The following is a 12,152-nucleotide window of genomic DNA, read 5'->3' as shown; positions in this document are numbered from 1 at the left end:
AAACCGCATCTACACCTTCCTGATCAGGTGTATGTCAGGTGGCACGCCTAGCAGATCTTGAAGCCAGGTCGTGTGCCAGATCCTGGGCCGTTGACCGAGGGACCGGGGCCCACCAGCAGTCCCGAAAGCCTCCCGGCTCCTCGTGTTGCCTGTCGCTGCTCGCCGGTGGGTTTTGACCGACAACACATTCTGGCACGCCCAGTGGGACCATCTTCATCGATTACATCAACTTCCACCGCCGGGATGTCAAAGGAGAATCCAGTCACGTACGAGGAGCTTTCTGCTGAGCACAAGCAGAAGTATGATGAGATCAAGGCTCTCTTCGAAGCTGATCTCATCGGCTCTTTTGAGAGGACCCGCCACCACGGTGTTAGGTGGAAGAGGATCTCACCTGAAGCCGCTCTTGATGAAGTGGACCTATCTACCCCTTAAGAAGAGCGCACCAGAGCTCTACGCCATGAGGTGAACTACATGGTGGCTTATTCACTGCATCAGCACTCCGAGAGCCTGGTGAACGCTCTTGAGCATGTCGCATTGCGTGTAGTCCAAGAGATCATGAAGAATCAGTACTCTCCATCAGGACCTACCCTGGGGAGTCACAAAGGGGAATTGCCGTTCCAGGCCAAGCCACCATTGCCTTATACATTCGCAGCTCCGGAATCACATGGTTCACCTGCATATGTTATCTAGAAGGTGGGAGGTGACCCTGTGGATCATCAGTTCTTCAGTGACCCGCCTAAGGAGATTCCACATGGGTACATGTGTGCATATATACCGACAGCAACAACCCGGTACATTCGGTGCAGCGGGCGGCTGGAGGAGTTTCTGGGATAGATGCCGATAAGCAAGCATGGCTAGCTAAGTGCGCCACTGGGCCGAGTCATGATAGCACGCACTCGGCCCAGGAGCTCAAACTGTAGACCAGATCAGCGCCATCTTGAGGGATCAATTTGGTATTTTACCAAAAAGGCGAGCGATCGGCTATACTAAGCCGTATCCCGGTGAATATGGCTTAATTCCTCTACCACCCAAGTATCGGCTCCCTGAGTTCACCAAGTTCAGTGGATCGGAAGGGTCTAGCTCCATCGAGCATGTGAGCAGATACTTGGCACAACTAGGGATGATTTTAGTGTTAGATCCTTTGCGAGTAAGGTTCTTCTCACAGTCTCTCACAGGGCCAGCCTTCGGATGGTACACTTCATTGGGCCTAGACTCGATCCGCACATGGAAGCAGCTGGAGCAGCAGTTCCACATTCAATACCACTCGGAAGCTGTTGAGGCCAGGATTGCCGATCTAGCACAAGTCTGGCAGAAGCGAGGGGAAACCATGGCAGAGTATATCCAGCGCTTCAGAGAGGTTAAGAACCGATGCTATTCGACCCGTATTTCAGAAAAAGAGGCAGTCGAGTTAGCATCCTTGGGACTGGTGAAGCCGATCAAGGATCTGGTGTTTCAATTGGAGTTCAATTATTTGGCGCACTTGGTGCAGAAGTTGACATCATATGAGCAGCGCCACCCAAAGTTGTACTAGGACAAGTTCAAGCGCCAAATAACATTGATCAACATAGAAGACGCTGAAGACTCCGAGGATGATCAAGAGGTAGCTGTTGCAGAGTGGACTCGGGGGGCAAAACCCGTGTCTTGCAAGTGGGTGAAGCGGCAAGGACCAGCAAAGGGTTTTGACTTCGACGTAAGCAAGGTCGACCAAATATTTGATCTGTTATTAAAAGAAAAGTAGTTGAAGTTACTCGAAGGCTGTAAGTTTCCTACAGCTAAAGAGCTGCAAGGGAGGTCATACTGCAAGTGGCATCACTCTTTCACCCACAACACCAATGACTGCAAAGAGCTCCGTCAACAGATCCAATCGGTTATTGAGCAGGGCCGATTGATCTTGGGACAGTACGCTATGAAGGTCGATACTCAGCCGTTCCTAAGTCTCAACATGGTAGAGGGTTGTGTATACGATAGCGACCGATCTGCACATCGTCAGTTGGATTTTGCATTCGGCATCAATATGGTAGGGCCTGCATGATGTCGCGATGAAAAGAAGGAGAGGGCCGATCCCTGCGATCAGCCCCGAAAAGGGGAAAAAGAGTACATCACTGAAGAACAAGTAAGACACGTCCGGAATCATCGGCTGTCTTCCGCCCATCTCCTCAGGAAATACGAATACCGGCAACATCTCCAATATGAATCAGAGGATGAAGAGTATGAGCGCTGTACTGGGAAGAGTCTGAAGAGGCGTGAAGACACGCGTGATCATTGGTATTGCCCGTTCTTCTAGTATTGCTGGGACTCCGGTATGAGCCGACTGCCTACTGTCAACGATTGCCCAGAGTGCAGATCTCGAAAGCGTGATGCAGAAGGGGTTTCGGTGTTTCGGCGCTTGGGACCTATGCCGCCCCAGCATGAGCAAGCTAATCCACCACGTAGGGAGGATCTTGAAGAAGACGAGGATAAATATCACCGGCCGCGCTGGTGCCCTGATGGATTTATTCGTTCCCAAAAGTGCAGGGTACAGCAGCTACACAGTTTGGAGGAAGCCGAGGCTAAATACCTAGAGATGCTAAGGAAGGCACGCTCGGATCTGGCGGTGAAGGTTCACCGCCCCAGAAGAAGGAGTCGCGCCCTCAAAAGAAAGAATGGCGCCCCAAGCCAATGAGAGCCGATAGGAAGACATCGGCTGACGCGCACATGGTGTTTGTGCTCCCTCCAGAGTTCTGTGCACCAGGCCGTGAGGAGTTGCCAGTGGCCCAGCTCGACTTGGGACCGCGGCCAGTCATATTTGAGAAGCCCCGAGAGGAATTATAAGCATTTGAAGGCTCTATACCTCAAGGGTTACATCAACGGTCAGCCTGTCAATAAAATGTTGGTCGACACCGGTGCAGCAGTCAACATAATGCCATACTCAGTGCTGCGTCAGTTGGGGCGCTCTACTGGAGATTTGATCAAGACCAACATCACGTTGAGCTACTTCAATGGCCAAACATCAGAGGCACAAGGCGTCCTCAATGTGGATCTGACCGTAGGAAGTAAGACTGTCCCCACCTCTTTCTTCATCGTCAACAGCAAGAGTACTTACACCGTCCTACTTGGGAGGATTGGATTCATGCCAACTGCTGCATCCCTTCCACGATGCACCAATGTCTGATTCAGTGGGATGGAGACGAAGTAGAGGTGGTTCATGCGGATGATTCAATCAAGATTTCACTCGCCGCCATGAGCATTTGGGACGCGGAAGATCAAGAGCCGATTTCAGGAATCAGTTTGGAAGGCTGTGACCGTGTGGAAGCTACAAAAAATGGGGTGAGACTGGTCTTATCCACTGGCCTCACATAGTAGAAGAAACATCAAGGGCGAGCTATTCCTATACACTTAGCAAGGCCGATCCCTACGATCGGCCCTAAAAAAATAAAATTTAAACTCTTGATGCCGAGTGTATTGCATAGTTATAATGATTACAAGGAGGCCCACTCTAGCAGCCGGCCATACATCAATCGTTAAGTTTCAAGAATTAATGAAGGTTATAAGGCGGCCGATCTCAACGATCGGCCCAAACTTTTTTCATCACATTCTTTGCCCATTTGCAGCATTGACTTGACAGATGACGAGAAGCTAGGATACGGGTTTACATCAGCTGACGAGCTAGAAGAGGTCGACATTGGTCCTGGGGATAAGCCACGACCAACATTCATCAGCAAAAAGTTAAGCCCAGGTTTAAGAGAGCTGATGATAGTTCTGCTGAAGGAGTACGCAGATTGTTTTGCCTGGGATTACACGGAGATGCCCGGGCTGGACAGAAGCATCGTCGAGCATCAGCTCCCTCTTAAGCAGGGATTTCGGCCATTTCAGCAGCGGCATGAAAAATGAAGGCCGCAGTTCTAGAAGAAGTCAAAAAAGAGGTAGAGAAAATGCTAGAGGCAGGATTCATCAGGCCGTGCAGGTATGCCGAGTGGATTTCAAGTGTTGTACCTGTACAAAAGAAGGATGGCCGATGGCGGGTCTGCGTGGACTTCAGAGACCTCAACAGGGCTACACCGAAGGATGAATACCCGATGCCTGTCGCGGAGACGCTGATCAACACGGCTGCTGGTCACAAGATTTTGAGTTTCATGGACAGCAACGCCGGCTATAGCTAGATTTTCATGGCTCCAGAGGATATACACAAGACCACGTTCAGAGTACCCAGGGCGATAGGATTGTTCGAGTACGTGGTCATGACCTTCGGGTTGAAGAATGCCGGCGCCACGTATCAACGTGCCATGAATTACATCTTTCACGATCTGATCGGCAAATTGGTGGAGATATACATTGACGACGTCGTGGTTAAGTCTGCATCGGTTGAAGGACACTTAGGAGACCTACGACAAGTTCTAGAACGAACCAGCAGGTTCGGGCTTAAGATGAATCCGAAGAAGTGCGCCTTCGGTGTATCGGCCGGTCAGTTCCTAGGTTTCTTGGTTCATGAACGAGGAATTGAGATCGGCCTAAAGAGTCTGGAAGCTGTAAGAACAATGGTGCCACCTACTACAAAGAAGGAGCTCTAGCAGCTCATTGGCAAGATCAACTTTGTCAGAAGGTTTATTTCCAATCTCTCCGGGCGGATTGAGCCGTTTATGGAATTGGTGAAGATTAAAGCCATTGATGAGTTTCGCTGGGGGGCAGAGCAACAACGGGCGTTCGAAGAGATCAAAGAATATTTCTCAAAACCACCCGTGTTAGTTCCACCCCAGTAGGATAAGCCATTCTACATTTATTTGTCAGTAGACGACACCACCATCGCTTCGGTAGTGATACAAGTACATGGCGGCAAGGAGAGGGTTGTGTTTTACCTCAATAGAAGGATGCTAGATGCGGAGACCAGGTACCCCGAGATTGAAAAGCTATGCCTTTGTTTCTTCTTTACCTGTACAAAGCTCCGTCATATCTTGCTATCTGCCGAGACGATCGTCATCTGCAAATCGGACATCATCAAGCACATGCTGTCGGCTACTGTGTTGAAAGGCCGACTCGGGAAGTGGATGTTTGCACTGTCAGAGTTCGATATATGGTACCAACCCGCGAAGGCAGTCAAAGGGCAAGCACTGGCAGACCTTATTGCAGAAAGGATCAATACTGATATAGCAGCACTCTCCATGCGTGCATGGGCCATGTATTTCGACGGGTCAGCTTGTGGAGACGGATGTGGCATAGGTATCCTGCTCGTGTCGCCTCGGGGGGCAACATATTCTTTTTCAATCAGATTGCCTACCCTTTGCACCAACAATCTAGCAGAATATGAAGCAGTACGTAAGGGTATGGAGCTACTTCTGCAGGCCAGAGCAGAAGCATTAGAAATTTTTGGGGATTCAAAACTGGTAATTTCTCAGCTCACTGAGGAGTATAGATGCGAGAGCGAGTCGCTCTTCCCTTTATGGGTACAATGTCAGGAGCTGATGGCACAATTTAGGTACATAAATTTCTACTGGATACCAAGGATACAAAATTCTGAGGCCAATGATCTTACACAGATGGCTTCGGGATACAAGGCTGTGGCAGGCGGAGTTGATCTCGAGGTGCACCTGCTGGAACAAGGAGACTGGAGAGCCGATATCTTCAATTAGTTGAAGGATCCGGCTCGAGGGGCACCTAAGAGGATACGTTACAAGGCCATGAAGTACGTCCTGATAGGGGACGACATGTTCTACAAGACTTTGGAAGGACTGTTGCTTAAGTGCTTGGGGCCGATTGAGTCGAATTGGCTCTTACACGAGGTCCACGAAGGGACTTGTGGGACTCACCAATCGGCTCATAAGATGAAGTGGCTGATTAGGTGATCGGGGTATTACTGGCCCACCATGCTTAAAGATTACTTCAAATATTATAAAGGATGTCAGGCATGTCAGAGGTTTGGGAAGATACAGATGGTACCGGCATCAGTAATGAACCCCATCATCAAACCCCGGCCATTTAGAGGCTGGGGTATGGACATGATCGGCAAAATTAATCCTCCATCTAGCAAAGGCCACCAGTTCATTTTGGCCATCACGGACTATTTTACTAAGTGGGTGGAGGCTGTCCCTATGAAGTCAGTGGCATCGCAGGATGTCATCAATTTTGTTAAAGAACATGTTATTCACAGGTTCGGGGTTTCTCAGACCATCACGACGGATGGAGGGTCGGTCTTCATATCAGAGGAGTTAGAAAGTTCGCTACTGACATGGGCATCAAGCTGATCAGGTCGTCTCCAAATTATGCTCAAGCAAATGGACAAGCTGAGGCATCCAATCAGAGCCTTATCAAGTTGATCAAAAGAAAGATCGATGAGCATCCTAGGCGTTGGCATGAAGTCTTATCAGAGGCATTGTGGGCATTCCGTGTTTCGTGCCACGGAGCGACGAAAGCTTCACCTTATCACCTGGTGTATGGACAGGAGGCTGTATTACCGTAAAAGATTACGGCCGGCTCGAGACGCATAGAGTTCCAAAATGACCTGACAGCTGAAGAATATGCCGCTTTGATGAACGATAACATTGAGGACCTTACGAAGCTCAGACTTTGGTCACTTGAGAAAATCAAGGAAAACAAGGCCAAGGTAGCCTGTGCGTACAACAAGAAAGTCAAGCTAAAATAATTCCAAGTCGGGATTTGGTCTGGGAAGCGGTGTTACCATTGGGGACTAAGGATGCAGCGTATGGTAAATGGTCTCCAAATTGGCATGGGTCTTATAGAGTTGACCAAGTCCTCCCTAAGAATGCATATATGCTTGAGGAGTTGGATGGCGTCAAGTTTCCAGTGGCTGTCAATGGTCAACATCTCAAGAAATACTTCCCAAGTATGTGGGATGATGGATAGTAAAAGCCGATGCTACGCATCAGGCTGCACGCAAGAAAAGGGGCCGATATGTTCAGTCGGCCCTAAAAAATATTTTACCCAACACACTGAGTTGGCCAAATAGCCGATGTATAACCATCGACTTTAGAAGTGTAATTTGAATACATGCAAGTATCAAACAATGACGGTCTACAGAAGATGATCCCAAAATATTCTACTGAAGGAATTCATCAATGGCCGCAATAGCTTCAAGACGGACATGATCGCCTTCTGCGATTACTGCTTCATCGTCTTTGGCTTCACCTGACAGTATCTACCGACTCAGGGTACCCAAGTCCGCAAGCTCTGACTTCAGCTGGGCGGTCAAGTTCTTTGCTTCTTGTTTAGAGCGGGCTATGAGGTTTTTCTCATCCTGGATGAGCCGCTCGGTTGCTCGAACCTTCTCCTTGAGGTCTTCCAGTTCCTTCTCTAGAAGTTAAAGCCTTTGGGAGTTTGCAGAGGTATCAGCTTTGGCATCCAGAGCCGCCTTCTTCTCGTTAAGTAGTCGGCACCTCTCGGCAATATTGGCTTTTAAGGGGGCTTGTGAGCGATGTGCTTCAATCATGTGCAGAGCCTTTTCTACCTTTGCCTGAAAGAAGGGAAGGTGTCCGGTTGGCCAGAGCTTGATCTGAAGAACTTTCGGGAGTTGGGGCTTAATCTCTTCAAGAATTTGCTTTACTTCATCAGAGTCTTGGACCAACGCGTCAATTGGAGCAGAGAGCAGTCCTTTATGCGTTGAAGCTGGCTACCGACACCAGTCGGCTGCGGTTGATGATCATCAACCTCAAGTATGGCCGAGCCTACGGATGCAGGGTCAAATGAGAGCAGCTCTGAGAGGTTTAAACCCTGAAAAGAAGGCAAAAAATCTGTATGGCACAGGGAAAGGATGATGCAAATGACTCAGGTATATAATGTACCTTTTCCTGGGAAGGATTGATAGCCGATGAGGAGACAATCAGCTCATGAAGATCCTGGAGATTGACCAAAGTGTCAATTGTCATCACAAGATTCTCTGGAGTTTCCAGGATCAGGTTCTCTTGGCGCGCTTGCTCTTGCCCGCTGGAAACATCCACAATATCGTCCTGCAAACAAGGAAGGAGCAATTGAGTCGAAGTATATCTGTATGGAGGACCAATTTTAAAGGGATAATCCGAACCTGACTAATGTTGGAAGCCTCTTGATCTGAAGAAGATGGTCCAGCCTCCTTCTGGACCTTCCTGGTAATCATCTTCCTCATCTTGACCTGGGCTCGGGGGGCAGCAGCATTGGGGATTCGTCTTTGTTTGGAAGCTGATTTTGAAGAATCAGGCTATTTCTGCATTATAACCTTCGAGAGGGGAGGCGCGTTCTTGCCGAAGAGGACTACAGGAGCAACTGGTAAGAACTTGAAAGTGGAGCCATCATCGTTCTTAGGCTCTGGATCATCCTGTTGCTGCAAAGGAGATAGATGGAGTTAGAGAGGGGTCAAGCAGAATCATGAAGGAGTACTAAACTGATGGTGATACCTCTCCTTCAGAGGCTTCATACTCGGCGTTAATCTGCTGCAACATTGGCCCCAAGGCTTTCCGAAAGATATGAGTCTTCCATATTGACCACCAATCCCCATAGCCGATGGCCGAAAAAGTAAGTGATAAGTCGACAGGGATTGGGAGGTGAAGATCATTAAACAGGCTGTAGCATCTTTGGCTGGTGAGACCATCAGGCAGATCAGCTCTGCTCTCTGTCAGGTGATGAAGGAAGAAGTGGGGAGGAACTTGCCCAAGACCAAATTGCCGAGCTGCTACAACCGGCTGGTAAGACTCATAGCCTGGTTTGATGATTCTGTTGGAGGTGCTCATGCCGACTGGAAGAAAGCAAGGACAGATCATGGTAGAGTATAAATGCCGAGTGCTATCATCATCGGCAAATTCGTCCAATCTAAAGGCAATTGGATTTTTAAAGTTTTCAGAGACTGTGTAAGGAAAGTAGAGTGGGTTGTCTAGACCTTGGTAGAAGACTCTAAACCAACTCCATGCGTCCCTGGGGTTTAACTTACTACCAGGAAGACTATACAAGGCTTGGCTGTAGCTGGTACATCTGATCCGTCTCCCACTCTGATCTGGAAAGGAATTATCGGCTAGCTCAGGGAAGTTTGGTATGTGGCTTTGAAAATATAAGTGAGCCCAAACTGAATAAACCACCAGGGACCGCCGGTTTTGAGTTTCTTTTGGGAAAGCAGGCTTGAAGACATCAAGTGGAGATATCTATAGACCTCCCCAAGGAACAATTTGCCAAGGCCAACAGTATCACCTCTGGCCAGCTAATATGCTAAAGAGAGGTAGTTTTTGGTTGGAGCAAGGGAAGGACCGCAAAATATGAAGTGTTCCAACCAGAGATTCAAGAAGGCCGTATGTTTTTTCTCAGTCACAGGGCCTTTGGTTTTGACATGCTGGTTCAGGTAGGCACCCCAGTTTGTGCATTCTGTTTTGGAAGAAAGCCTAAAGGGGACCTCAGGCAGTCTGTAAGCAGAGGGGCTGGGCGATGCAATATCTAAGCCAGTAATCATCACCACATCTATGAGGGTTGCAATCATCGAACCATGGCCAAACAAAATGCAGTTCAGGGCATCAGACCAAAAATAGCCGATGGTTCTCATAAGGTTTTCATTTTTCTCAAGAGGGGACAATGATAGAGACAGAGTATCGGCTATTCCTATAGTTTCCCATGTGGATTGGTGGGCTTTCGCTACTCTGTTATACCAGGATACCCAACCCTCGGGAGGATTTGGCCAGGCACGCAGGCTGTTGGCCCAGGAATCTAAATCTATATCTTGGCTTACGAATGGGATCCTATTAGCCTCACAAGAAAAATCAAATCTATTGGACTCTCATAAGAATGAGGCCCAAGACAAAAGAATTTGGGAGCGAAGGATGCGGCAAAAGGATGTCTGAAACCTGAAAAATCGACAGAGCCAAATAATAGTAAAGGATCATTTAATGCTTCATGTGTTCGAATAATTACTCCATTAAAATCAGCAAAGGTTGAAGTTTTACCTTCAGACCAAGGATGCTCGCATCGACATTCGGGGCCTCCACCATCTGGAGTGCCAATAGCGATTGAAGGCTTGAAATTGGATCTAGGGTTCGTTTTGCGAGTTTGGAGTTCGCGCTCTGAGGCTTTGATTTGGGTTTTGCGATTGGATTTATGAGTAGGGGTTCTGGAGCGCAACTTGGATTCGGGGCACTTGTGTAGATCTGTTTCGGGAAAGTTCTAGATTTAAGCAGAGGACGGGATTGGTTCAAGAATCGATTCAGACTCGGATCGGCACTTTGAGGGAAGGGACCGATGCGTTGCCATCGGCTCCTGGTGAATCGGCTTCTCAACATTTGTTGACTAAATAAAAGAATTCATTCATAGGGAAGGTCATTACAAAAGGGGAGCCGATTGCTCCTAAAGCCAATCTATTGGCTTAGTACATGGCAGTTACTACTAATCCTACAATCTACCACCAGTAGGTGCCTAAGACCTTGCAGCGCTTGATCAAAGGGGCCGCGCCAATGTCGCCGTCATCGTCGCTGCCGTCATCGTTGCTGTCGTCGTCTCTATCGCCATCACCGCTGTAGCTGCTGCCACCATCGGTCTCTTCGTCATCATCGACTTCGTCGTCCTCCTCCGACCCGCCATGTAGGAAGCCTCCTGCTGCCAAGTCTTCCTCGGTCGACACATCATCGACTTCTTCCACCTCCGAGGAGGAGTTCCCTTCCCAGGACATGTCGTCGTCGTCATCTTCATCTTCTAGTTCCCCGTCAAAGAGGAACTGGAAGTCTTCGTCATCGGTCAGGGATTCATCATCCTCTAACCAGGCCTGGAAATCCCACTCCTCTGCATCCCAGTGCAGAGGAGCGTAGGCCTCATAGGCAGCTGTGGGATCGAACTCCGAGGTCATCTCTCGAGTTGTCTCGGATTCAATGGAGATGCCGGAGGAAGCAGAGGATGAGGAAGCCATTGCGGGAGAAGGAAGGGTGGACTGGTGCGGTTGCTATCGGCTTGAGGAAGGAGATGAATGAACAGTCTGCCAGGGCGAGTTTATGAAGGCAGGAGTGAGGTATGGATCGGCACCGTGACGGTTGCCAAGAAGTTAGATACAGAGTAGTCACATCCCGCGGAAGTGGAAGTGGCACGCGTGTACGGATTTTGGAAGTCGAAGAGGCAAGGTGATGGAAAGAAGAAAATGGTTTCGGAATTATTATTGCCGAAACCAGGGGAGCATGTGTTATAGCCATAATTTGGCTGGGCCAGAAGATGGGCCGCGAGTAAGATGGGCTCAAGGAATAATTATAATGGGCTTGTGAATCGGCTCCTGTGCGGGAGTTTTAAGGCCAAAATGGCCATGTATCTAGTTAGGTGTGTGCGTTTAAGTTAGTTTAGATATGGAAAGTCAGGATTCGTGTCGTAGTCAATCAGGATTGGTTAGGAAAGGCAAGTCTCCGGACTATAAATATGTACCCTAGGTTACGAATAACAACAACATACATTCGCGAACAAGTTCTCGGCGCATCGCCACCCCTGTACCGGGTAAGCGCTATGCGGCCCCGATCACGCCTCGCGTGATCGGGGCAGCATCGTTCCTACCTATTATCTTTGTGTTTCTTGTGCTGAAAGTGTTGTTGATGGCGAGTAACACTAGTTATCTTAGCGCTCACAGGGATGCATCAGCTTTTATATCATAATCATGCATTGTCTGCTACCTGTAAGCGTTTGGCTGTCCTTGTGCACGATCTGGGGTGCAAGGGCAACACCTTGCTCTGTTTCGATTAGTAGATTGAATCTGTTATGGTTAGTCTTTGTTCATCAAAGATTTGGTTTAATATTTGCATGGTTAGGCCCTTCAAATGAGTTAAACGATCCGGCAGTATGTTTGATGCTTTATATTAATCTGAAGAGGGATAGTTCTGGGAATCGGCTCTCTGTTGGTTTTTAGGCCTCTTTTTGGATTAGTGTCCTATTATCTTTCATGTTTGTTAGGCTTAGCTACGCATGGGACGTTCCGATCGTGTGGTGAAAGCTTCAACCGTCGTGGGTCGAATTAGCTTATTGACTGCAGAGCAAGTTTATATTACCATTAGATCTATGCACTTTGTTTAAGATGTACAGATCCGATCTGATACCGGGAGACAATCGACTCTTTACAGCCGATGTCAGGGGTCACCCGATGAGCCGATGGCGGCTCGGACTAATGTTTAAACGTGTCTGTGAATGCAGGAAACTAATTGAAACCGCATCTACACCTTCCTGATCAGGTATAGGTCACATGGCACGCC

The 12,152-nt window shown here is 48.5% G+C and overlaps 1 protein-coding gene across 1 annotated transcript; it reads right to left on the bottom strand.

Moving 5' to 3' along the window:
- Nucleotides 1-7,126: 7,126 nt before the first annotated feature.
- LOC112898237 (myelin transcription factor 1-like protein) lies at nucleotides 7,127-10,837 on the bottom strand. Its single transcript, XM_025966602.1, has 5 exons — nucleotides 10,358-10,837; nucleotides 8,180-8,284; nucleotides 7,770-7,934; nucleotides 7,602-7,698; nucleotides 7,127-7,281 (listed from the first exon to the last, which is right to left on the bottom strand). The coding sequence occupies exons 1-5, from the start codon at nucleotides 10,835-10,837 to the stop codon at nucleotides 7,127-7,129; spliced, it is 1,002 nt and encodes a 333-aa protein (XP_025822387.1).
- Nucleotides 10,838-12,152: the final 1,315 nt, after the last annotated feature.

This window comes from Panicum hallii, chromosome 6 (assembly GCF_002211085.1).
Source record: "Panicum hallii strain FIL2 chromosome 6, PHallii_v3.1, whole genome shotgun sequence".
Classification (NCBI taxonomy): domain Eukaryota; kingdom Viridiplantae; phylum Streptophyta; class Magnoliopsida; order Poales; family Poaceae; genus Panicum; species Panicum hallii.
This window is presented reverse-complemented; position numbering and strand designations above follow the sequence as displayed.